The 24,531-nt window shown below is 36.0% G+C and overlaps 1 protein-coding gene across 6 annotated transcripts in view; it reads right to left on the bottom strand.

Annotated features, from left to right (window-relative positions):
- Window positions 1-6,356: 6,356 nt before the first annotated feature.
- SCEL (sciellin) overlaps window positions 6,357-24,531 on the bottom strand; it is a 103,649-nt gene continuing 85,474 nt past the window's right edge. For 5 of the 6 annotated variants that reach the window (XM_058548337.1, XM_058548340.1, XM_058548342.1 and 2 more), the window contains 7 exons: window positions 23,334-23,393; window positions 17,223-17,315; window positions 16,455-16,526; window positions 14,237-14,311; window positions 10,459-10,567; window positions 8,296-8,398; window positions 6,357-6,856 (listed from right to left, as the gene is read on the bottom strand). In XM_058548337.1, coding sequence (XP_058404320.1) covers window positions 6,840-6,856; window positions 8,296-8,398; window positions 10,459-10,567; window positions 14,237-14,311; window positions 16,455-16,526; window positions 17,223-17,315; window positions 23,334-23,393 — 529 coding nt within the window. In that variant the 3' untranslated portion in view covers window positions 6,357-6,839. The remainder of the gene's footprint in view (window positions 6,857-8,295; window positions 8,399-10,458; window positions 10,568-14,236; window positions 14,312-16,454; window positions 16,527-17,222; window positions 17,316-23,333; window positions 23,394-24,531) is intronic. The other variant, XM_058548341.1, reaches the window with a different exon arrangement.

Here is a 24,531-nt window from a genome sequence, read left to right as displayed (position 1 = left end):
ACTGCCAGGTTGACCATGAGCCTGACCAGGGCAATTGGAGGCTCCTCATCCTCTCCCCTGTCCTTGGAATGTGCATTCGCTTGCCTTCCCCGCTCCCAGAAGCTGCCCCAAGGATACAGCCTTGAGATAGCAATGTGATGATGAGACTCTCTGGACTGTGTACGTGACTGAACCCCGTTAAGGCCTCCATATAAACTTCTTTTAAGATTTGGCAGGCAGGGGCAGACAACTACTCGTCTTGTGGCCATCCAAGACAAGCCTCCTAAGTAAGTTCCCTTGCTTGTTAAAACTGCCACCTACCAATCTGGAGTGGTCTTCCTCCTTTTTAGATCTCTCCCTGCCCTCCAAGTATGGAGGCAGGTTTCAGACTACACCCGGGCAGCTCCCAAGGAGGTTGTGAACCAACACACAATCTACTCATTTCCAAAGTTACTTAGGTCAGCACCTTTCCCTCTCCTCCCCCCACCCCCTTTAATGAGACCGTTTCATACATTTGTAATACAGAGTCATTTGTCACACTCTGCATTCCGTCCTAGCATCTCTGCCCCTGACCACCTAAATGAGATTTTTAATTTGCATATGTTAAGGTTCATTCTTTGTAAAGTTCTATGGATTTTGACAAATGCTTAGTGTCATGTATTCACCATTACAATATCATACAGAATAGTTTCATTGAACTAAAAACTTCCCTGTGCTTCACCTATTCAACTCTCCATCTCCCCAGCCCCACTCCCCCTGAACTCCCAGCAATCATTGATCAGCTCACTGTCTCTGTAGTTTTGCCTTTTCCAGAATGTCCTATAAGTGGAATCATACAGAATGGAGCCTTTTCCAGACTGGCTTTATTCATTTAACAATATGCATTTAAGAAGTATCTATGTTTCTGCAGACTTGATAGTTCATTCTTTTTTATTGCTGAGTATTACTCCATTGTATAGATGTACCACAGTTTGTTGAGACATTTGTTTATTGAGGGATATTATGGTATCTTCCAGTTTTTGATGATTATAAATAAAACTGCTATAAATATTCATGTGCAGCTTTTTGTATAGACATAAGTTTTCAACTTAGTTGGGTAAAAACTTAGGAGCACAATTGCTGAATTATAGGGTAAGATTATGTTTAGCTTTGGAAGAAACTGCCAAACTGTCTTCCAAAGTGGCTGTGCCATTTTGTATTCCCATCAGCAATTAATGAGAGTTCCTGTTGCTCTGCATCCTCACCAGCGTTTGGCATTGTCAGTTTTTAGCCATTCTAACAGGCATGAAGTAGTATCTCACTGTTGTTTTCATTTGCATTTCCCTAGTGAAAAATGATGTTGGGTATCTTTCTTACATTTATTTGCCATCTGTATATCTTCTTTGGTTAGGTGTCTGTTCAGATCTTTTGCCCATTTTTTAATTAAGTTTTTTATTTTCTTATTGTTTAGTTTTAAGAGTTATTTGTATATGGGGGACAAGTTCTTCATCAGACATACGTTTTGCAAATATTTTCTCCCAGTCTGTGGCTTATCTTTTCATTCTCTTAGCAGTGTCTTTCACAGAGTAAAAGTTTTTAATTTTAATAAAGTTGAACTTAATTTTTTTTCTTTTATAGATTGTGCTTTTGGTGTTGTATCTAAAAACTCTTCAAGCTCAAGGTCATTTTGTTTTTCTCCTATGTTTTCTTATAGAAGTTTTATAGTTTTTCATTTTACATTCAAGTCTATGATCCATTTTGAGTTAATTTTTGTGAAAGACGTAAGGTCTGTGTCTAGGATCTTTTTTTTTTTCTTTTGCATATAGGTGTCCAATTGTTTCAGCACCATTTATTGAAAAGGTTATTCTTTCTCCATTGGATTGCCCCTTTGTGCTTTTGTCAAAAGTCAGTAGACTGTATTTGTCTCAATAACATTTTAACCTGTTCATGAAATCAATAACATTCAATAATATTTTAATGATTCAAATCTAAAGGCATAAAATGAATTCTACTAAATGTCAACATTCATTTCATGATTTATATTTTTAATACTCTATTATGAAATGACCTGTCTCTTGCCTGCTTCTTCAACCTCATCTCTTCCTGTTCACTAATTCCAGCCTCCTGGCAGTCTTTTTTTCCTAGACCACACCAAATTCACACTTGCCTTAGGGCCAATCACTTCCTTGTAGGAGACTTTCAATCTAATTTGCGCTTATGGGCCTGAAGGGCCCCTGAAGCTCATGATCTTTCCTTTTCTCTTGGGAAAGGAGGTAAAATTAACAAATTGTGACTGTCAAGAAAGTTATACCAGGAACTGAATGTTCCTTTCTACCAGATACATTATTCATATTGCAACAAGGGAAGAGAACATGTAATGTTTATAAAATTCCTGCGAGAAGCCTCTCCTAAATCAGAAACGATGACGCCTGTTTAATGTTTCTTTTCGGAAAACAGAAAGGGACTTGATCCTGAGGGTGAGGTGATGTCATATCTGGCCCATTGTTTCCATTCCAGGTGAGGTCTGGTTCAGACCCACCTTTGACACAGTCCCAGAGCATGCCTGTATCCTTTATCCAAGTGAGCAACTTCAGCCTGAGGTCTAGGACGAAGCAGCCGTTTGGGGTAACCTACTCCTTGGCAGAGAGTTGAAAGCTATCTGAGTAATAGTGGAATATTTTCTTGCACGAGGAATAGAGGAAGCTTAAAAATCCTTTGACTGGTCTCTGTCTCCTGGCATCTTTGAACTTTCATCTCATTATGTTTAAAAGAAGGCAGAAAAGGTTTAGCCCAGAAAATGGTTTGATTTTGGCCGATACTAAGACAGCTCCTCCTGGAGCACTTTTCCCCAAGTTGGTTCCTTCTCATAGTTCAGCTCTTATTTGAAATATCACCTGATGACATTATTTTTGAAACTACTCCATCTAGTCACTGTGTTTTATTTCCTTCATGGGTCTTATTACTTTCAGAAATTACTGTGTTTCTTTGTTTTCTGTCTTTCGAACTGTTCCTCCACCCTCCCTTTAGAATGTAGATTCCGTGAGGGCAGGAACCTTGGCTATTTTGGTCCTCACTAAGATCTGGAATATAGGTTCTAAATGAAGATTTTTCAGTTATCGAATAATAGAACAAATGAATGAATGATGGTAGATTATAAATCATGCATTTTTTTCTACAGAGCCTAGAATGATTGGGCATTTCAATATATTAATGAGAAGAATGTATCAAAGAGAATACAGAGGCAATGAAATTAAAAGATCTTTTCCAGGTGGCATTTACAGTAGTCCCCCCTTATCTGCAGGGGATATATCCAAGACCCCCAGTGGATGCCAGAAACTGGATAGTACCGAACCTATACATACTGCTTTTTTCCTTTACATACATATTTGAGGTGCGATAGCAAAATTAGCACGAATTTCTTTTTCCGTCTTCACAATTTCATGGAGAGAAGATTCATTCTTACTGTAGATCTTAGCAACCTCAGCATATGATTTTTTTCTTTCCTTATTAATTAGAGAACTTGAAACCTTTTCACTTAAAGGAAGCACTTGAAAGTTTGTCTTTGGCATATCCGACTGCCAGCATCACTACTCTTGTGCTTTGGGGCCATTATTAGGTAAAATAAGGGTTACTTGAACAGAAGCATTGAGATACCGCGACAGTCTATCTGGTAATCGAGATGGCTACTAAGTGACTAACAGCGGGTACCATATACAGCGTGGATGTGATGGACAAAGGGGTGATTCACTTCCCCAGCGAGCAAGAGCAGAAGGGCAAGAGATTTCATCAGCTACTCAGAATGGGGGCATGCAATTTAAAACTTATGAATTGTTTATTTCTGGAATTTTCCATTTAATATTTTTAGACCAGGGTTGACCGCAGGTAGCTGAAATTGCTGAAAGCAAAACTGTGGATGAGGGGGGACTACTGAACTATAAGGCAATGATGATGCTCACTCTCCTTTCTTCTAGTGAAAAAACTAAAACACTTAACTCATGTATTTGAAGACTTCAGTAATATCTCAGAAGCCACAGTTCTCAAATGGCAGGACAAAGATCTAGTCAATAAGATTCAGAATGGTGCCCAACATTTGTGTTGTGATAAAGTCAAAATGCAATTCTAAAACACATACAAAACATTCAACAACTCTTAGGCATCTAATAAAAGAGAAAACCTAAGAATAGGGTAAGCAGCAGGAAGGGATTCATAGATCCATGCAATGTTTGAGCTGGTGGGTACATTAGTGAGCCAATGTTCTAAACCTCACATTTTAAATAGCAGGGAATAGGCCCCTGAGGGAAATGGCCTGCCCAAGTTAATATAGATATTTATGGGTGCCTCTGGGAACTGTTGAGTACTATGGAATAGGTGGAACTCTAAAAGTAATTTATTTACATTGTACCAAAATAACCAGTAAATTCAGCTGTGCCAAAAAAAAAAAATCACCATCATCATTGTCAGTTTGCCATGATGTAGACCAAACAGTCACTTGTTTTGGTAGAGCTCTGAATCAAGCTGAGTAGGAAAATGCTCCAAACACTCATGATTTTCTATCAGAGTAAACAAGTCAGAGTGTGCACTGACAGTGAGAGCTGGACCATCTCATCACTCATATCTAATTATAGGAGTTATTGCAATCAAACAATTAAGGATGTACAGATTACTTCTTGAATAAATTTTTATTTCTTGGCCTTATTAAAAGAAACAATACAATTTTAACCAATTCTATTTCTTAAATTATATTTTTTTCATTTTGATTTTTTAGAAGGATATTGTCATGTTGGAGCAATTACTATTTTTTAGAGACATCTCTTAATTAGTAATAGAATTTAGGGCCTGGTATTCTGAGATTTAGGGAATTGTGTCCAGAAAAAGTATGCCAATTGTAACATAATTAGTTGGCTGCAAAAAAATAAGATCTTCCAAATTGTTTTAGGAATCTGTCATTCCTATGGTGTGAATAAACCCAGACATAATGAAGTGGACTTGGTGAGTCAGAAGCCCTTCTCTCTCCACTTCATATTTATTCCATTTTTATAACAGTTTTTGGTTTAATTTAATACATTATTGTAGAAGAAAAGGTCCCTTAAACAGCTACAGAAAAGTGAGAAATATGTTCCTTTTAGTGTTTTTTTAAATGAAGCATTAAAAAGTAGAATATTTTAAAAATGATATTCAAATGATTTTTAATTACTACAAAGGCATTGAGATGTTAATACACTTTATATAAAAGGGAAGGATACTATTCCATCCTTCCTTTTCTGCCATGAATTCCAACTCTAAGAAAATTATTTCTTTTGATCCACTCTGACAGCATGTAATAAAAGAACAATAAAACATATGGCTCAATTACCACTGCTTCTCATCAAGCATGAATTAATGAATATCAAATTATTATTAATTGTTTTTTCTGGCTCCCTCTCCATAGGACAACAATTATACATTGCTGTATTTTGATAAGCATTTTGTGTTTAACACTTTGCGGACCAGTCTCTAAGAGGAACAGCTGCTTGAAATCATTACACAGAAGAATAATTCTTTAAATTTATCAACATTTAGAAAATACATGATTATCTTTAAATCTCTCCAGTTTACACCAGTTTTTCACAACTGCCTTAAGTTTCCCTAGAATTGCCTTTCTTCAAGAAGCAGTTGCTATGTGCGTATAAAATAGTTTATGAGTTCAATTTCTCAATTTTAATAATAATTCTAATTCCTCATATATGATTATTGAATTTTCAATTCTTTAAGAAAAAGCTCTTTAAAAATAAAAGCTATAGCTTGAGCAGTTAAGCAATTAAGTTAAGCAGCATGGCATAGAATATAATAAATTCCGATCACTATAATTGACGAAATCAATGTCAGTAAGTGATATTTATAGACACACCACAAAAAGATTCTTTGTAACTGATAGTTAATTTTATTTTTATAACCCATCTGTAAATATAAAGTGCTATGTAATATGAATAGATGTTACATGCTAAAGGACCCGTCTTTGCAGTTCATAACAGTTATTTCTCTTAGATTATTTCTATATCTAGATTTTGAAATGCATGCAAATAAAACTTAGCAAATTACAATATGTAAACTAGACATGTCATATGATTTTACCCATTACCCATAAATCCGTGTCTTTCTGTTTTTAAAACACATTGTATAAAAATTATGTCTGTGATCAACTGCAGGATGACACTAAGGTTAAATTGTTTAGATGTCCTATCTAGTTCAAAATGCTTAACAAACACACATTCAGATATGTTTCTAAAGAGCAAATAAAAACTTGTTTTAGAATCAGATAATTTTGAGAGCAGAAAGGGACCTTAGGAAACATTTTGGCCAACGCCTCTCATGTTACAGATAATGACACAGAGATCTGAAAAGTTTTATGTTAACATCTTTTTGCTAAACTTCATAAGAAAATTTCCTTCAATATTTCTTTTGCACATGAAGAAAACATATCTTGCTTCCTTGACAGTTTGTCAGGATGTCAATAACATCCGTAAACCCAAATTCTTGGGGAAACAAAGGTGAGAAAATGAGGAACTTGTCTATAATGGAAACCATAGCACACAGCCTAAATATGAAGCAGAGATGGACCTGGTTAAGGTTGACAATGCTCACTGCCATCAGAAGCATCATTCCTTTCACATTGGTAATTGGAACCACTTGAATTTTTGATCACTAAATCTAGCTAGATACCAGATGGTTCCCTTTATGTATATGATCTTATTGAAGGCAATTAGATTATTTAGGCAATAGCAGAATTATTAATTCTATACAAGAGTCATTCTTTGGGTTAAAAGCTTTTCGAGTATATACTCTTAAAATAAAAATTTTAATTCCTTAATGAGTGCTTTCATCTTGATGTCCATGTGTCAGAATTATTGAATCCACTTTGCTGAAAATTTTAAAGAAAATAGCAGTTAGATATACGAATTCAGTACAAAAATAAGCTTATAATTAAAATTTTTAAAAATAATTATTCATCAAAGGGTAATGGTGGATTAAGCATTTTACTTTTTCCTTCTACTGCATTCATCACCATGGCTTTTGGTCATACTGTATATATGAAGTAGCGATGCCTAGTACACATGGGATGCCTGAAAGTGATATTTTGACAACTTATATGTATGATAAAAAATGCAATGCCTATGGAGTGCACATAGACAGGGAGTAAGACACAAGGATTCTGAGTCTTTTGCTAAGCACATCTCCTAGGCCCTATCATGGACTTCTGGGAGACTGAAAGCTTAGAGCTGCCACTATGCACATCAAGGCCCTTGATATAATACTGGATCATGATAAGGCTGCTAAATTAGGAAGGAAACGGAACACGAGAACTGGCTGAGGAAAGCAGAAAATGGGAGGCAAAGTATGAATATAATTAGGTTTGTTCTTGTAATTGATTCTGTAGCCTGATGGAACGTGGGTTTCTGAATATTTTTCAGAGCATTTTCCAGATGTAGCCTCCCAGTATGTCATTAACATCACACATTTGTCATTAAATTCCGTATTCTGGATCCCATGTAAAAATCACAAACGTTCCTCTTGCATTCACCACACCAACAGGACATCAGGAGACTTGTCCTTTGCATGGTGCTGTTGACCAGCTCCCCAATATTGTCTTGATTATTCTATCTACTTACTACATTGAATTTAAAAATAAAATGTTGATACTGGCTTTAAAAACTAACCACGTTTCATAGGACTTTATATTGCTAACTTACTGTGCATTCTGCATATCTTTTAAATCAACTTTTAAAGCTTTCATTCTAACTTTATAGAAAGTAGGAGCTAAAAATGCATATTCTTAATGTTTTCTTCTCACATCATTTATGCTAATTAGGAGCCTAAATTATAATAATATTGGTGTTAAACTCACAAAAAATACTTAGATGCCATATTTAATACAGAATTTTTAGAATTAACTCTAAATTTTCCTTTTAAAAGTAACATTAAAAGGCATTTAGCATAATAACCAAATTAGGTAAAAAAGTATATTCTAGTGCCAATGTAAAAGGTCATTTACAGAAATAGACTTCAATTTCAACAATTATTTGAGCAGAGAAGATCTATTTTGTTTGGAAAAAATGGAAAATTTTCTAAAATAAATGACTTCTTTGCTTAGTTGTGTCTATATCTGGTCTGATATGAGAAGAAAATATAAATGTTGACTGATCTTATACCATAACACTACCATAGTATAACTATCAGCAGCTGAATTCTAAACTAAATATAATTAATGAAATATTTTTTTACTTTTCAAATCCTTTATTTTCAACAGTATTAAGTGCTCATTAATGTTAGTGATAGTTCCTTGCAGAGCTTAATACTCACCCACAACTTTAGAGTAGCAAGGTTCGCAGTGTATTGTCTGTCTATAAATCCAAATGCTGTCACCTGCTTGTAGGTTTTCCAAAGGCCGTTTGCATATTTCACACTAAGGAAAAATCAATATATAAAGTTAACGTTATATATGAAGTCTAGATTCTTAGTGTAACATGATAGAAAAGCCCTTTCAATTCATTTGGTACCATCCTCCATAGCAACACTCAGATGAAGCCTCAAGAGAATCCACAGGGGAAGTGAGAGTGTATGTCTCTGTAATCCACATCCTAAACTTTTCACATAAATTCTCACAGCATCTCTCTATGGAGGTGTGCAATTCAGAGCATATCTACCACCGAAGTTTCTACTTGACTCACAATAGAGTAGATATAAATTTTCAAAAATTGGTTATGCCAAGGACAAGATCACCACTCAATATCTCAAACAAAAACATAAACCATATTTACTGTTTGCTTATTAAAGGAGAGCTATGCTATCCGTGTATAGGCTCCTTAAGCAAAACAAAATTCTGATCTTACATAGGGTTTAGGGGAAAGTTTGTTTTGAGTTGTGTTGGTTACGGAGGCAGGAAAGAGTTGACCTCTGCCTTAGACATGTGTTCAATGGAGCCAATCCACTGCCCACTGGCTGACTTTCAAGCATGGGGCTTCACTGATTGGTTGGCTTTCAGTGGCAAGTTCACTGAAGCAAACTGTCATTGATCAATTCGACATGTTTAAACCAGTCCAGGTGATTCTATATTATCACGCTATAGAATAATCCGTCTTTTCCTAGGAGTGTGGGGACATTTTTATTCTCAGTTAGTAGTACTTCATAATTAAATTATAATTAAAGAAAACAGAAATAAGTCATCCAAAATATAATGAATGGAAATTACTCCTATTTACAAAAGCAATAATCAGGAGAATTTTCATTTTAAAAAGATTTATGCATAATAATTTAAAATAAAGATCTATAGATTAACTTTTGTTTACTGAGTAAATTTTATTAACTAAAAGAAATGTTCATTTTCTCATAATTAAATAACTGTGCAATCTTCAGATAATATTTTATATAGAATTCTATATATTATGTACTAAAATTGGATTTTCTTTTTTTTGCTCAAAATGAGGCATCATATTTCCAATTAGCCTGAAGCTAATTGGAGGAGAAGCAATCAGTTGTCAAAGTATTACCTCTATTTGACTGAATTAGATAATCTGACATCATAGAATGTCAGCACCAGAAAGGATCCACAGACTTAGGTAAATCCTTCTCAAACTGGCTCCCATTGGATCTATCCAAAGAGCTTTTCAAAATACCAATGCCTAGGAATCATCTCTGAGATTCTTGATTTATTGGGGCTGGTCCCAAGCATTCTATTTTTCTCCTAATCTCCCCAGATGATTATAATGTTCCACCAGGGTTGAAAACCAGTGGTCTAGTCAGCTACCTCACTTTACAGATGAGGAAACTGAGGCCAAGTTATTTTAGGTGATTGTCCAAAATCACACAGTCTGTTAGTGGCAGAGTTAGAACTCAAACGAAGGGATTCAGATTCCCCATTCTGTGCTCATCCAGTTACACCAAAAACTGCAATGTCGACCTACCCAACGTCATTGTGAGAAGTAAAAGAAATGGCATATGAAAACACAAACTGTGAAGCATTCCACTATGTAAGCTTTATTATTATTATACTAAGCCACAATTCATTATAATTAATCATGCTCTCAAAAGCAGACTGAGTTTCAACAACCGTTAAGCCCATCAGTCCTAATTTCATGATGTAAGGAGCTGCTAGCTTTCTTCCCAACAATTTCTTTTCCTTTTTAGATTTCATTATATATTTTATGTAATGCATGATTTATTAAAATGTTGCAAAAACTTTTATAAAGAGAACAAGTGTTTATCTTTTTACAGATTTAAATCTCTAAAGTAAGAGTAATAAATATGTCAGTAATCAACTCTAAGCCTAAAGCCAAGATAGTAATTATAAACCTTTGAGGTTTAGGTTGCAGAACTCTGAGAAATATTTAAATAGTACATTATTAATGTGGATGATAGTGTTTCTGAAAGCTTTAACTTCATCCCATGTATTTCATCAAATAATTATTTTTATTCCAGTCATTTTGCAATTTTATGTTTAGTTAAATGCAATAAACATATCCTTACCTTGAAGCAAGTGGAATGGCAGCAAATTTGTAATTCATCTAAAATCATTTTAGTTTCTATGCCCAACGGTTTTCGGCAGTAAGTGCACATATCTCTTTCAATGACAGACCTATAGAGATGTAAGCAATTAAAAATAAATTTGTCATTATGCAAAAGACAGATGTGTTCCCCACAAAGTCAGGTAGAAATTATATGTTAACTTTGTTGATACTTTAGGAAATTGCATAAAAATCAAGGAAAGTTCAAGGTTTACTTATTCTATTGATAGAATTGATTCTTCTACTTACCTCAAAATGATATCAAAGAATTAACATGAAGAAAGTCTCAAATTATTAATTCATTAGCAATCAAGAGTGCATCTGGGCAGGGCAAAGATGTTCACAGTATCCTAATTGAACTAGGTCATAAGTACCCCTTGAAGCTAGAAGAGGGTTTTGAATTATTAATTTACATATATCATGGAAAAATTATGCTGTAGATTAATGTAAAATTTTAACTCTCAAAACACTCAACAGGACAAAAATAGAAATCCATTCTAGAGTGTGCTGGTAAATTTATAAATGATGGGTCTGTAGTACCCTAGACTCTAGGGTCCAGGGTCACCAAAATGCTCCCCTAGGACACTTCACTTGGTGTCATTGTAAGATTCAGAATACCGTGCTGCCTTTTAAGACAAAATTTTATATTCTCCAAAAAGACGTAATCTACCACAAATTTGATGGGGAAAAAAGAGTTTTGTTATTTATTTTGGAAAAATACTATTCAATACTAAAAGAATTGTAGATGTGATCAGCAGAGTCCAAAATACCTTGGGTCACACCAGAGCCTTAAGAAAGGCCAATAAATGTGTGATTCTTTTTCTTTTGGAAAGTCTTTGGCAAAGTGTCTTAAATAGCACCTTGCAGAATTTACTAGTTTCAGGGTGTTAGCATGCAGGTTTGAAATTTCCAGAGGAGGATACATAATGGGGTAGTGATATAAAAATAGCTAATACTTGTATAGTGCTAATATGCTTAATATGTGCGGTGTATTTTTCCATGCACTTTACTTGTATAAACTCATGTATTCTTCACAGCTCTGAAAAGCAGGTATTATTATTTTTATCATCATTTTATAGAAGAGGAAACTGAGGCACAGAAGGGTAAGTAATTTGTTCCTATCATGCAGCCAGTGAGTGGCAGAGGCAGGATTTTAATGAAGGCAGCGTGGCCCCAGAGTCCCTGTGCTACCTCTGGGCCTGCCCATGAGGTTTATAGGGCTCACAGTGCTGAGATGAACTAATCAATGCCCAGGAACCATGATCCTAACATTCAGCCCAGGACTAGAAGCAGAGAGGAGGAAAAATGGAAGGGAGGATGAGGTGGGAGAGGAAAGGGGTTAGAGTAGATAAGCCCTGTCTGGTTTTATACTTTCAGTCATTCTAGTAAAGTTTTCCTAACCCTTATGTACATAAATAAATATTTTCCTCTTTCAATTAACTCTATAGTTACTTGCTTATATATTCCTGGCAAATATTTTCCTACAGATAATTCATATATATACATATATGACTACAAATACGAATATATATACATATGCGCACACACACTTAAATTCCCACGTAAGACCATAAGCACGTCAAGAGTAGAAAACAGGTGCGCTCTATCATTCTTCCACTCCAGAGGCCCTGAGCTAGGAGTTGGCAATGTGAAGAAGAGTGAGACAGTCTCCTCCAATAAGAAGCTTTCTTTCCACTAGGCTTCTCATTGGATTCAATGATCGCAGCATATTATGGATATGTGGAAAGAGTTAGGAGAGCACAGCCAAGGGAGCAACTAGTCTCCGGGGTGAAGTAAGGAAAGCCTTGTCAGAAAAAGTGCCATGTGAGTTAAACTTGAAGACGAAGGAGCTCTCAAGGTGAGCCTAGTGAGGTGGGGAAGGGCATAATGGAACAATTCTGAGCAGAGAGAATAGGACGTGTCAAGCTGCTACACAATGAGGGTGTCTGGAGTGATTGATTGACCATCAGTCAATAATCAGCAGGAGCAGGTTTGAAGGCCCATAAATAATGTGCAAAGGAATTTAGTCTTTATCTTATAAAGTAGGAAGCCATTTTAAATGAGATTAACATGCTTAGATAAGAACTGTGGGGACATAGCTAATTTCATGCAATAATCAACAGAAAAATTTGCTTGAGTGACTGGTCTTATGGCGAATTGACTTTTGCTCTGATGACTAAGAAAAATTTCAAGGACCACTTGAGGAACAGAACTGAAATGTTTCATATTAAGAGCAATACTTTTATGAAGAATGTTTTCTTTCCTTAAATTAACAATAAAAATATGAGCCCAGAGAGAGCTCTGACGTTGGTATTGTCCTTATCAAGATCACACTGTTAGTCAAAGATCTTTTCAAAGTATTATGAAAAACCTAGCTCTGGGGTTTTTTTTTTGTTTTGTTTTTTGTTATCTAGACAGTATTTGTAGTTCTAATGCTTGTGTAGATGACTTCACTCCTCAAAGAGGTGTGACTTAAAGGCAAGACACTCAGAAAAGGATTGGTAACGGGCAAGGTCTTATAAAAGTGACTGAAAGAGGACATAATTTTGATGCCTAGTCCATTGATGTTAGCAAAGGGGACGTAGGTTCATTTTTTTTCAAAACATTTATTGAGTACTTGTTACTGAGTACTGTGTTACAGGTTGAGGCTGTGGATAAAAATAGGATATGTCCTTACCCTCAGTGAGTCATATTTCCAGCCCTGCTGTAGAGAAACACCATCAGTAGAGTGTTGGGCATTTGCATTATAGCTGGTTTCCAGTGGTCGGGTTGAAATGCTAATTATTTATTTTCATTTCCTCCACTGGAAATCTGCAGGCCACACTCTCTTGTGCGTCATCTATCTGCTCCACTGAACATTAAATGGTAAAAGAGGATCACCAACAGCAAAAGCCTGGGATCAGTTTACCAGGACTAAATTGAACTCATCGTAACCCCCCTCCTGGGAACTGAGCCGTGGGCCCAGAGTGGGTCATAGTAGCACATCCAGGCAGCTGTTTGTAAGGTGAGCTGGCCTCAGAAAACCGCAAGGAGAGGGTACTGTGGGCGCAGTCTAGTGCTGCACGAAACCTAGATGCTGATAATGTGGCAGTAGTAGGGACACCTGGGAATCATCAACAGCAGAGGGGCTGGCCTGGGAGGCACCTGTAAGGCACGGAAAGCTCTATTGGAATAAAGTGCATCAATATCAAACAGCAGCAACAGTCAGGAGGCCAAGGAACAAATTCCTGGATGCAGAGGTTGTACTTTGTTCCATTCATACACATATATAACAATCACCTTCAGGTGAGCCATCTCCAAGCACAACGGACAACAAAAATACACATATATAAAGTTGGCTCTCCAGATTCGTGGGTTCGGCATCTGCAGATTCAACCAACTGCAGATGGAAAGGCCTATGATGCTTGTGTCTGTACGGAACATGTACAGACTTTTTTTCTTGTCATTATTCCCTAAACAATACAATATAACAACTATTCACATAGCATTTACATTGTACTAGGTATTATAAGTAATCTAGAAATGATTTAAAGTACACAGGAGGATGTGTGTAACTTAGATGCAAATACTACACCATTTTATATACGGGACTCAAGCATCTGTGGATTTTGGTATCTGTGGGGGTCCTGGAACCAATCCCCCTGTAGATACAGAGGGAAGACTGTAAAGTATGTATCAGTGTGTGTATATATATACACACACATATATATACTTTTATGTATGGAAATATAGACACTCACCTATCTGAAGTTGAATAAACAGTTTGTATGTATTTTCCGGAGAAATTCTCCTGATATCCATCCTTTGGTGATTTACTAGAAACAAACACATATGGACATGTGATAACTGGGCTATTTCCCTAGTGTTGATGTACATACCTCTAGGCAGGTAAGGAAGCATACACACCTCCTCATGCAGCCTTATTACTCTTCTTTGTGATGTTCCAAGCCAGGACAATGTACCAACACCTTTTTTTTTTTTTTAATCTAGAGAAGTATTGATACACAAGCCACCTCCAGGTTGACATAAATTGACATATCTACCAATGTACACAGAGAATGGGGCATGGAGTGCAGCAATAGGGTGAGCAGGAAAAGAAGTTATCATTTTTCACGAAATTTATACTTGCACCTCCCTCATTTATTTACTGAAAGAAAGGTGTATGTAATCTAACATAGATAAAGGAAATACATACACAAAGCACAAGCCAATGCAAGCACCTACAGACATGTACCAGTCACACAGAGAAATACTCTTGAACTTTTAGAGAAAGCTATAGAAATTTTTATTTTTACTTGAAAACATCCAAGAAAGAATAGTTTAGAATGAAAGCAAAAAATCCGTAATTTTTAAAAGTCCTCTTTGTTCCATTTCTTAGATTTCTCCAGTTTGTAAACCTCTCTCTTTCCTGGAGACAAATGAAATCTGCAACACACAACCAGCTGGCTGCTCATAATTGCTTCCCAAGTATTAACGCTACCTGAGAGTGTAACAGGACTGGAAGCAATATGTTCCTGTTATTTCATACAGGGAGTGATAACTCCACAGCCCTACCTTGGGATTTTTTAAGGAGAAATCTCTCTCTCCCTCCAAACTGCCCGGAGGCAGACTGCTGGCAGAAATAGAATCTACTCTATAGAACAGATAACTCACAATGCTAAATAAGAGTTTGCACGTATTTACATGTGGTACATATATCATTACTCCCATTTTATTGACGAGGAAACTGAGATTTGAAGAGGTTAAGTAGCTTTGCCAGGACCACATGGCCGGTAAATGACAAACAAAGATTCAATCCCAAGTCTGATTCGAGGGCGTCTATGCCGTACTGCACTGTCAGTGTAGATTTTAGGGAGAATTGGATTAAGCAGAAAAATCAAATTTGAGGCTGCATTTTACAAGGTAAATTATGTGTGGGATGAGAAACCTTTTTGGGATGGCGCTCCTGACATGTTCTGTATTTCCTAGAGCCTCCTCCCCACAGAAATGCTTTCCAGACACTCTGCTCTTTAGCCTCTTTGAAATGGGCTCTGATTAACATAAGTGTCACGTATATTTGTATTTGCACGCCCGCCGTCACGTTACCCCACAATTAGGCTGATTCTTGTTTTTATACTCCTTGAAAATCGAATGGACTGTGAATCCCTGACCTGGGTTCACACTTCCCTCAACATCCATCAAACCAAACAGCCGATTCTGTGGGACATCAGTTCCCTGTAATATGGGCCAGAGTATATCTACTAAAAGTTATACCTCTTATTTCAGATTAGAGGTAAACAATAATAGATAGAACCTTTTAATTAAAGTGCGACCCCCAAATTAGCATAGGAATATCTGTGCAACTCTATAAAGCTTATTATAAACATATAGTCAAATATGTGAGACCTTTCAAATGGCTCTTTGTATCCTATTATATATGCATGTGCTATATTAAAATACTATTTAGTCATCCAATGACTTTTTATGATTATTTGACAATTACTTAATATTGGAAACGTTATAAAGATTTATATACCTAGAACTCAATATACTCTTTTTTTTTAATTTTTTGTTTATTGCAGTAACATTGGTTTATAACATTGTATAAATTTCAGGTGTACATCATTATACTTCTATTTCTGCATAGATTACATCATGTTCACCACCCAAATACTAATTACAACCCATCACCACACACATGTGCCGAATTATCCCTTTCGCCCTCCTCCCTCCCCCATTCCCCTCTGGTAACCGCCAATCCAATCTCTGTCTCTATGTGTTTGTTTATTGTTGTTATTATCTACTACTTAATGAAGGAAATCATACGGTATTTGACCTTCTCCCTCAATATACTCTTAAATGGACTTCTATGTGAAAAAAGCAAGCATACTCTAAAATAATAGCATTTCTTCTTAAACATAGATCATTTCAAAATTATAAAATAAATATAGCAAAATATCTAAAATAAATTTCCAGTACCTGTTCTCCATGTATGTCATTGTGTACACAAGAGTATCCTTTGGTCCTGCGTGCCTGGTTTTAGCACTGGAGCTGCAATACAAACCATCTTACTTCATGTTTAAAGTTTATTTACAAGGATAATCAAAACAACAAGGCTATTATCCAATCCAATGCAAAAAATAATCCTCATTTATTCCTTCTAAACTATAACCTTTGAAATATAAATGTTAAAGTGGTATTAATCCACTTTTGCAAAATTTCTTTATGTCTTCCATTTTGTTCTTAACTTCCACGGTCTTGGCCTACTTAATAATAGAATACTATTATAAAAATTGGTCACTCAGTAAATGTGTTGAAGGCATGAAGTTTATTTTGAATATTGGTGTAATATGTTTTAGTGTCTGTTTCCCTCATGTCCCGTTCATATTTCCAATCCATAACTTCCCCCACAAACCTCAAAGAAAACCTTAACCAACATGATAACATCTGATTTAACGAAACTTTTAAATCTACCTAAAGAATGCTAACATCAATGTCACAATCATGCTTTAAAAAAAAAAATTGTAGACTTTTTAGGGAAAAATCACATTTTACACTTTCCTATTCAGATGTCACAATTTACCAATGACTAAGTTGCTAACTCAACACCTTTGTGTAAGCCTGTTTAGCCAATGATAAAATTAGAAATTTCTGCATTTCAAAGGAAGGGTCAGGTTGTATATGGGATGGTTTTTAAAAACAGAAGGAGAATAATCCTGTCATTTGTTTTATAATTGATCACAGTACCTGAGATTCTTCCTGGCTTCGTAAGAATAGGCAGGGGTTCCAGCGGACTGGTGGTTTAAAGCATCAGTAGATCCATTGACTTGGCTGTCTAGCCTGAGAAAGCAAACGCAAATATTTGGCACTTAAAAATTAGGCCACTTAGAAGCTTTTTGTTTTATTAAAATTCTGTTCAATTAACATTTTTTTTTACAGTGAACCTCTTTATGTTTGCCTGGTTTCTGCACAGATAGACAAATAGAATACGTATACTATTTTATGCCTCCACAGAGACCACTGTCTTACCTTTAAGAATAGTCTAAGGGTGTGTGTCACTGTATCTAACCATAGGTTAAAATACCTTTTCGTCAAGGGCAGGAACCATCTGAAATTGGTTCCAGTAACATTTTCACAGCAGCAGTGCCATTTTAGAAAGCTTCTCATGTACAATATTTGTTGTTAGTGCAATGGAGTTGATTCCAACTCCTAGCGACCTTGTGGACAGCAGAGCAGAACCCTGCCTGGTCTTTTTGTGCCATCATCTCACTTTCAGCACTATATCAGACAATGCTCCGCTGCTATTCACAGGGTTTTCATGGCCAGTTTTTTCAGAAGTGGGTGCCCAGGTCCTTCTTCTTGCTCTATCTTAGTCCGGAACCTGCACTGTAACCTGTCCACCATGGGTGACCCTGCTGGTATTTGAAATACCGGTGGCATAGCTTTCAGCATCACAGCAACACACAACCACCACAATATGACAACTGACAGACGGGTGGTGTGGTTCTCTGACTGGGAAACGAACCTGGGCCACGTTGATGCGAGTGCTAAATCTTAACCACAAGACCACCATATGTATAATATATCTGAGAGTTTACCAATTTAATGAAAATTATCCTGGGGTTATTTTGAGAAATTCCAGTTTCCATTTTATTTTTAATGGGAAGCAATATCGCGAAGATTACAGAACTTTGACCTATATTTCTTCTAATCTAAAAACTATGCTTAACAAAGTGTAGGCATATTTGCTTTTTCCTATAAAACAGGAACATTTTAATGCAGGAATAGTGAAAGTTGAGCTCCTTTTCCTCCTCCATGTTAGTAAACTCTGATATAGGAGAGACATGAAAACCAAGAGCAGAGTTTAAATCTTAATCACGACATCATTGTCAAACAGGCTGTTCCTTCCATTTTCAGATAGCTCTAAAAGAAGAGGAAAACCTTTGTTCACATATTGTCGTCTCTGGCATGCATGCAAAAAATCGTCTTCTAGTTTTAAGTCAGATGTTTCACAAAACATACAACTGAGTTAAAATGACACTAAGTAATGAGAATGTGGAATTAATATTATTAGAAGATTTTCTAATGTGATTATTAAAATATGTCATTCCAGGAATAGTGAACCTAGCTAGGAATAGTTTGGAAATATCCAAATCATATAATATACAATACAAAACCCAATTTTAACAAATAGGCAGCTTCAAAGGATAAAGGTTGCTAGTGAGTTTGAAATGTGTTAGCATTGTCCTCAGCAACATAAAATCAAATATCACCAGTTTGCAAAATCTGCAAATAGGAAAGGGAAATAATTTGCAAACACTACTGTTATGGACCGAATTGTGTCCTCCTAAAGTTCATATCTTGAAACCATAACTCCCAATGTGATTTAGAGACAGGGATTACAAGGAGATAATAAAAGTTAAGTGAGGTCCCAAGGGTAGAGCCTTAATTCCACTGGACCAATGTCCTTATAAGAAGAGGAAGAGATACCAATCTCTCTCACTATGTGTGTGCATACACAAAGGAAAGGTCATGTGAGGACACAGTAAGAAGGCAGCCATCTGCAAGCCAAAAAGAGAGGCTCACCAAAAAACCAACCCTGATAGTACCTTGATATTGAACTTCAGCCTCTAGAACTGTGAGGAAATAAATTTCTGTTGTTTAAGGCACCGAGTCTGTAATAGTTTGTTGTGGCAGCCAGAACTAATACAAATAGCATTTCCTAGTTGTGTTTATAATGAGATTAATGACAATGTCTTCATGAAAGGTTTAATTTTTACGATTGTGAATAAAAACCAAATGTCAGTAAATAAATTTGGAGTGTAGAACAACAAACTCTTTGTTGTTGGATTTTGCTCCTCAAGTAGGTTTGGAGAATGATCAGTCTAAAAAAATAGACCTTTTATCTTGGAATAATTTTAAGTGTATAGAAAAATTGCAAAGATAGTACACAGAATCCCTGTATACCCCTCACCTAGCTTCTCCTAATGCTAATATCTTATAAAACCACAGTACATTTGACAAAACTAAGGAATTAACATTGGTACAGTACTATTCATTAAACTACAGACTTCATTTGTATTTCATCAGTTTTTCCACTGATGTCCTTTCTTAGTTCCAGAGTCCAAAATCAGGATACCACCTCCACATAATTGTCATGTCTCTTTAGTCTCCTAGAGTCTGTGATAGTTGCCAAGTCTTTCTTTGTTTTTCATGAGAAGGCCATAGATTTTACAAAGGAAATCCTATCTTGATGCCAATAAGTAACACTAATTTTTTATTATTTAGAACCATAGAAATAATTAGTCAATACTTTGGCAACAGGTAGAATAACCTGTAGTGCTTTTTAAAATGCTGCGGGGTCCCGCATCTAGATATTCTGATTTAATTGGTTTGAGCTATAGCTTGGGCACTGGGATTCTTTTAAACCTACCCAGTGAGTCTCACAGGCAAGTCAAGGTTGAGAACCACTACCTTAGAGGTTCAGCAGTTCAACATATTACCCAAATGAGCACTGGTTATCAAAATGTGGTCCCTGGAGCAGTAGGTGATTCCGATGCATGCTAGAGTTTGGGAACCAGTGCAAAAGAGGACTCTCTGCCAAAGTGGTCCCTTCAGACGTGTTGAATAATATTCGTAAAGGAGAACTGATGACTCACAATGTTTGTCACTTGACAGCTTTATTATTAAGAAGTTATCTTTCATTGAAACAAATTGCTGAATTGTGTCTTCCAGTCAATGGTCATAGTTTTGTTTCTTAATTAAATATTGACTATAAAATATAAACCCAAACATTGTGTTGAAGCTTACAGAATTCCGGTTGGAATTACACTTGAGAAAATGTGTCCTGCAGTGAAAATTCACCTTGAAAATTTACCTATCTGGAACACTCACACACTGCTAGTGAGAATATCAAATGGTACAGCTGATTTGAAAAATAGTCTGGCATTTCCTCAAATGGTTAAACACAGAGTTACTTGCAATCCAGCAATTCCACTCCTAGGTATATACCCAAGAGAAATGAAAACATACTCCACACAAAAACTTATATACGAATGTTCATAGCATCATTGTTCACAATAGTGGGGACAATCCAAATGTCCATCAATTGATGAATATATAAACAAAATGCTGTATATCCACACAATGGATTATTGTATGGCAATAAAAAGAAATGAAGTACTGATACAGGCTACAATATAGATGAATCTTGAAAACATTATCCTAAGTGAAAGAAGCCAGTCACAAAGAACCACATATTGCATGATTCCATTTATATGAAATGTCCAGAATAGGCAATTCATAGACAGAAAGTAGATTAGTAGTCACCTAGGGCTGAGGGGTTGAGGGAAAATGATGTGTGACTGCTAATGGCTATTGGGTTTCTTTTTGAGGTGATGAAAATATCCTAAAATTGATTGTGGCAATTGTTGCACAACTCTGTGAATATACTAATTAGAAAACATACTTTCTTGAGCATCTAATTACTATACAAAGTGAATACATTCATAAAGTGACTCAAGCCTGTTTAGCAGATTGGCCCAAGACTCTTATTTAGATTTCCATTGTCTTATTAACTTAACCTGAGCAACCTGAGATTAAACAGCATAAAACAATTTCAACTGATAAACACCTACATCACCGCAAACTTTATAAATCTCTTTTGCATAAAAAGTAAAAGCTTATTAAGAGCTTACCATTTTGTACCATATGCATTAGAGTTTACTTCTACAAAACTGTCAAGGTCTTGAGCTCTTGTAAAAATTACAGATGTTAAATATATAAAAAGAAGTACTCTACTGTAGAAAAATAGAGATGCCAGAACACTTGGGTTCATTCCACCTCTCTAATATACTAACCTAATTCACTAACCTGATCAAGTCTCACTCTCTGATCCTCCATTTTCTTTCTGTTAATTATTTACCCATTTTGAAAGTAACGTAAACTTTCCTTTCTGTAGCCAGAATACATAGATACAAAAATAGGGGCCAGAGATTTCTTCTTTTCTCACTGTATTTCAAGTGAAAATTTTTATTATAATTGTTGTTCTGCTGGTGTTTAGGCAGTGGTTACATTTTCCATTTAATTTGTAAATAGCAGGACCACAAGAAATCATACTATACAGGATTATGACAGAAGTGAAGGAGAATAAATATCACCTGGAAACCGAACTCAGGCATCAACAAATGGTTTTGTGGTGGTAGTAAAACCTGTGAATGTAGTAACTGAATGTGATGATCACCATCCCACTGGGGAGAGAGTGGGTGCGTTTGTGAACGTCTTTGTGACAGTTGGATTACATCAGGCAGGAGGCACAGATGACATTGCAGGAATGAAAAGCAGAGTATGTGCAGTTTATAGTCAGCCATGGTGTTTTCCATCTACACACCTTCCATGCAGATGGCCACACCCACGCTGCCTTGCTAAAGGAGGCCAGACAGACCACGGAAAACTAGAGTAAGCTGAAGTTATAAGTAAGCAGAAACTGGGAGGCAACAAAAGTTCTTGGTTATCAAACAGATAAAGAGTAGAGAATAAGGAAGCCAATACGTAGAGGGAGGAGCAGGAGAAAGATAAGCAGAAGCCAACACTCAGAAAGTAGCTGAGTTATATTAATGGCAAAGAACTAGAGTTAATGTCCAGGGATCCCTGATGGAATGTCCTCTGGTTAAGAAGGACCAACGTGCCAGTTCAGGCATCTACGAAGCCTGGCCATGGTACCATTCTTGCTCTTGAATTTCGATGAAATTCCATTTCCTCATTAATCCTTCCAATAAAACTCCATTTCATGAGCAAGTCCAAATGAATCTGGAGCGCCTCTCAAATCATAAGTTCCTTAATTATACTTAACCACTTGTAATTTTTTTTACCTTGATCACTTCCAAATAATATTTGAATGAGACTGGTTAATCATAAGCCCCATCCCATCCCAAAATAGTGGATGTTTTCACAAGGCAAATTGATCTTATTGAAAATTTATCCTTCCTCATTCTATCAAAGTCTTGGTTGGGGTCACAAAAAAAGAAAGCAGAAGATGATTTGGGGAATTATGGGAACAGAAAGAAACTATGAATTGTGAGATGCAAGAGCCTTTTCTAGACATTATGAAAATGAAAAACAACAGAAAAACAGTGAGCCAACTCATTTCCTGCTTTTCCACTCTCTGCAAACAACATCGACAGTATCATTTCTTTAGATTAAAAAAAAATTCTTTAAACAGAAAAGGCAGCTGCATCTTAGGAAGGTAAAAAATAGGAACATATTGTTTTTAGGGTCCCTCCGTCTGTTGGGGAAAAATTGCTAAACATGGAAGAATTTCTTAATTCTTTCTTAATTTAAACAGTCTGTAACAACAATGAAGTATAGCTTCTATTCTAACCTTCCCTGTAAAAACAACCAAGGTACCACAGTTTTAAAGCCATTGTACTCTGTGGTGTAAAGAAATGTCAAAATTAGATCCCATTTTGCGGCTGTGATGAATTTGTGCATTCTTTTAGCACTCGGTATCCAAGGACGAGATTCCCAGAGTGCTTTCTGCACCACTTAAAACCTACCAAGCAACAGCAAGTAAAAATAAATCTTCACAGCCCCAGTGCAGAGCTCTGAATTTCCATGATGCCTTTCACACTAAGCAGTGGAGCAGCAGACCCTTAGTCAGAAATGCTAAGAGAATTCAAATTTTGTGAACTTTTTTCTATGTCAGCTATTAAGCACACTGTACATTGTTTTTTGTATTTAGAACGTATTTATATTTAAATACCATAATACAGTTTAACTGCTCAGAAAATCTTCCAAGATTCTACAATTTAGGTAGGCTCATATGGAATTCATAAGAAAAAAGTAAATTATAAGTCCTACCTTCCATTCTTATTTTTAGAATTGGAATTTACTTCAATTAACTTTTCCAGGTCTTGGTCTCTATAGAAAAAAAATATATATGTATATATATATATACACACACACACATATTAACTTAGTTAATATATAATTTTAGGAAATCAAATATTACTATAAAATTTTTAAAAATTAGTACATAATCTTAGACACAGTCATTTGTGGTCTATAAGGATATGGGACATTGAAAGTCTGACATCCAACTATTTAATCTATACAACTCAAGTATGAGAGCATGGATTACGTTGCGAGAGAGAAATAAAAAAATGAATTTTTTGGAAGGTTTGAAAAATCTGGTCTGAAAAGAAACAACTGTTTAATATTCACATTCAGCTAACATGAATGAGTACTACCTTTGTGTCACAAAGTACTAGCTGTGTATTTCCACATGGATTATCTCATTCAGATCTCACAAAATCCTGCAGGGCAGCATTTGGGGCTCAGAAAGGTTAAATGAATTTTCCAAGGTCAATTAACAAATTTGTAAAAGAGTCAAGATTGGAGGCCGAGCCACCTGCCCATCTGAAATCAATTCTTAGATATTTAATTAGAAACTTCATTCTGGCTTTTTGGATCACAGACACCTGAGAAGTCAACCCAAAATTTGAAGAAACATTTCATAATATGGAGGATAAATGGCACAATTGGATTCTTAAATCTTGGGCTGTGGTAATGGTTTGACACACTCTCACGAGATACAATGTTCTCTGGCATGTGATTTATATATTTGCTATAACACTGGTAGATCTTGATATATTTTTCATGAGTTTGGAAGGGCCTCTGTCATGAACCCTATTGGTTAGCAGCATTGTTTAGAGTCAGAACAACGAAGCCATCTCTTCCCCTCCTTCCTTGGGCAAGCTAATCAACCTCTCTAAGCTTCATTGTGTAAACCAGGATAATAATATCTAATCTCATAAGATTGTGGTGAGAATGAATGAGTTAATGTAAATAAAATTTGTGGCACGATGACTCCAATTGTGTGTGAACTGAGTAAGCATAAATAAATTATGGTTAGTAGAAGTGCAGTGACACAGCAGTAGGCATGATTGATTCCAAAATTTTGAGGGACAACCTTTTCATTTTTATTTCTGCTCTAACTTTTTACATCTTTGGAACTAACTCCAGTTTTCAGAATTCTCCCTTCTCATGATCCTGAATA

Source organism: Diceros bicornis, chromosome 9 (assembly GCF_020826845.1).
Source record: "Diceros bicornis minor isolate mBicDic1 chromosome 9, mDicBic1.mat.cur, whole genome shotgun sequence".
Taxonomy (NCBI): Eukaryota; Metazoa; Chordata; class Mammalia; order Perissodactyla; family Rhinocerotidae; genus Diceros; species Diceros bicornis.
Note: the sequence above shows the minus strand (reverse complement) of the source record. Positions and strands in the feature narration are given on the sequence as shown.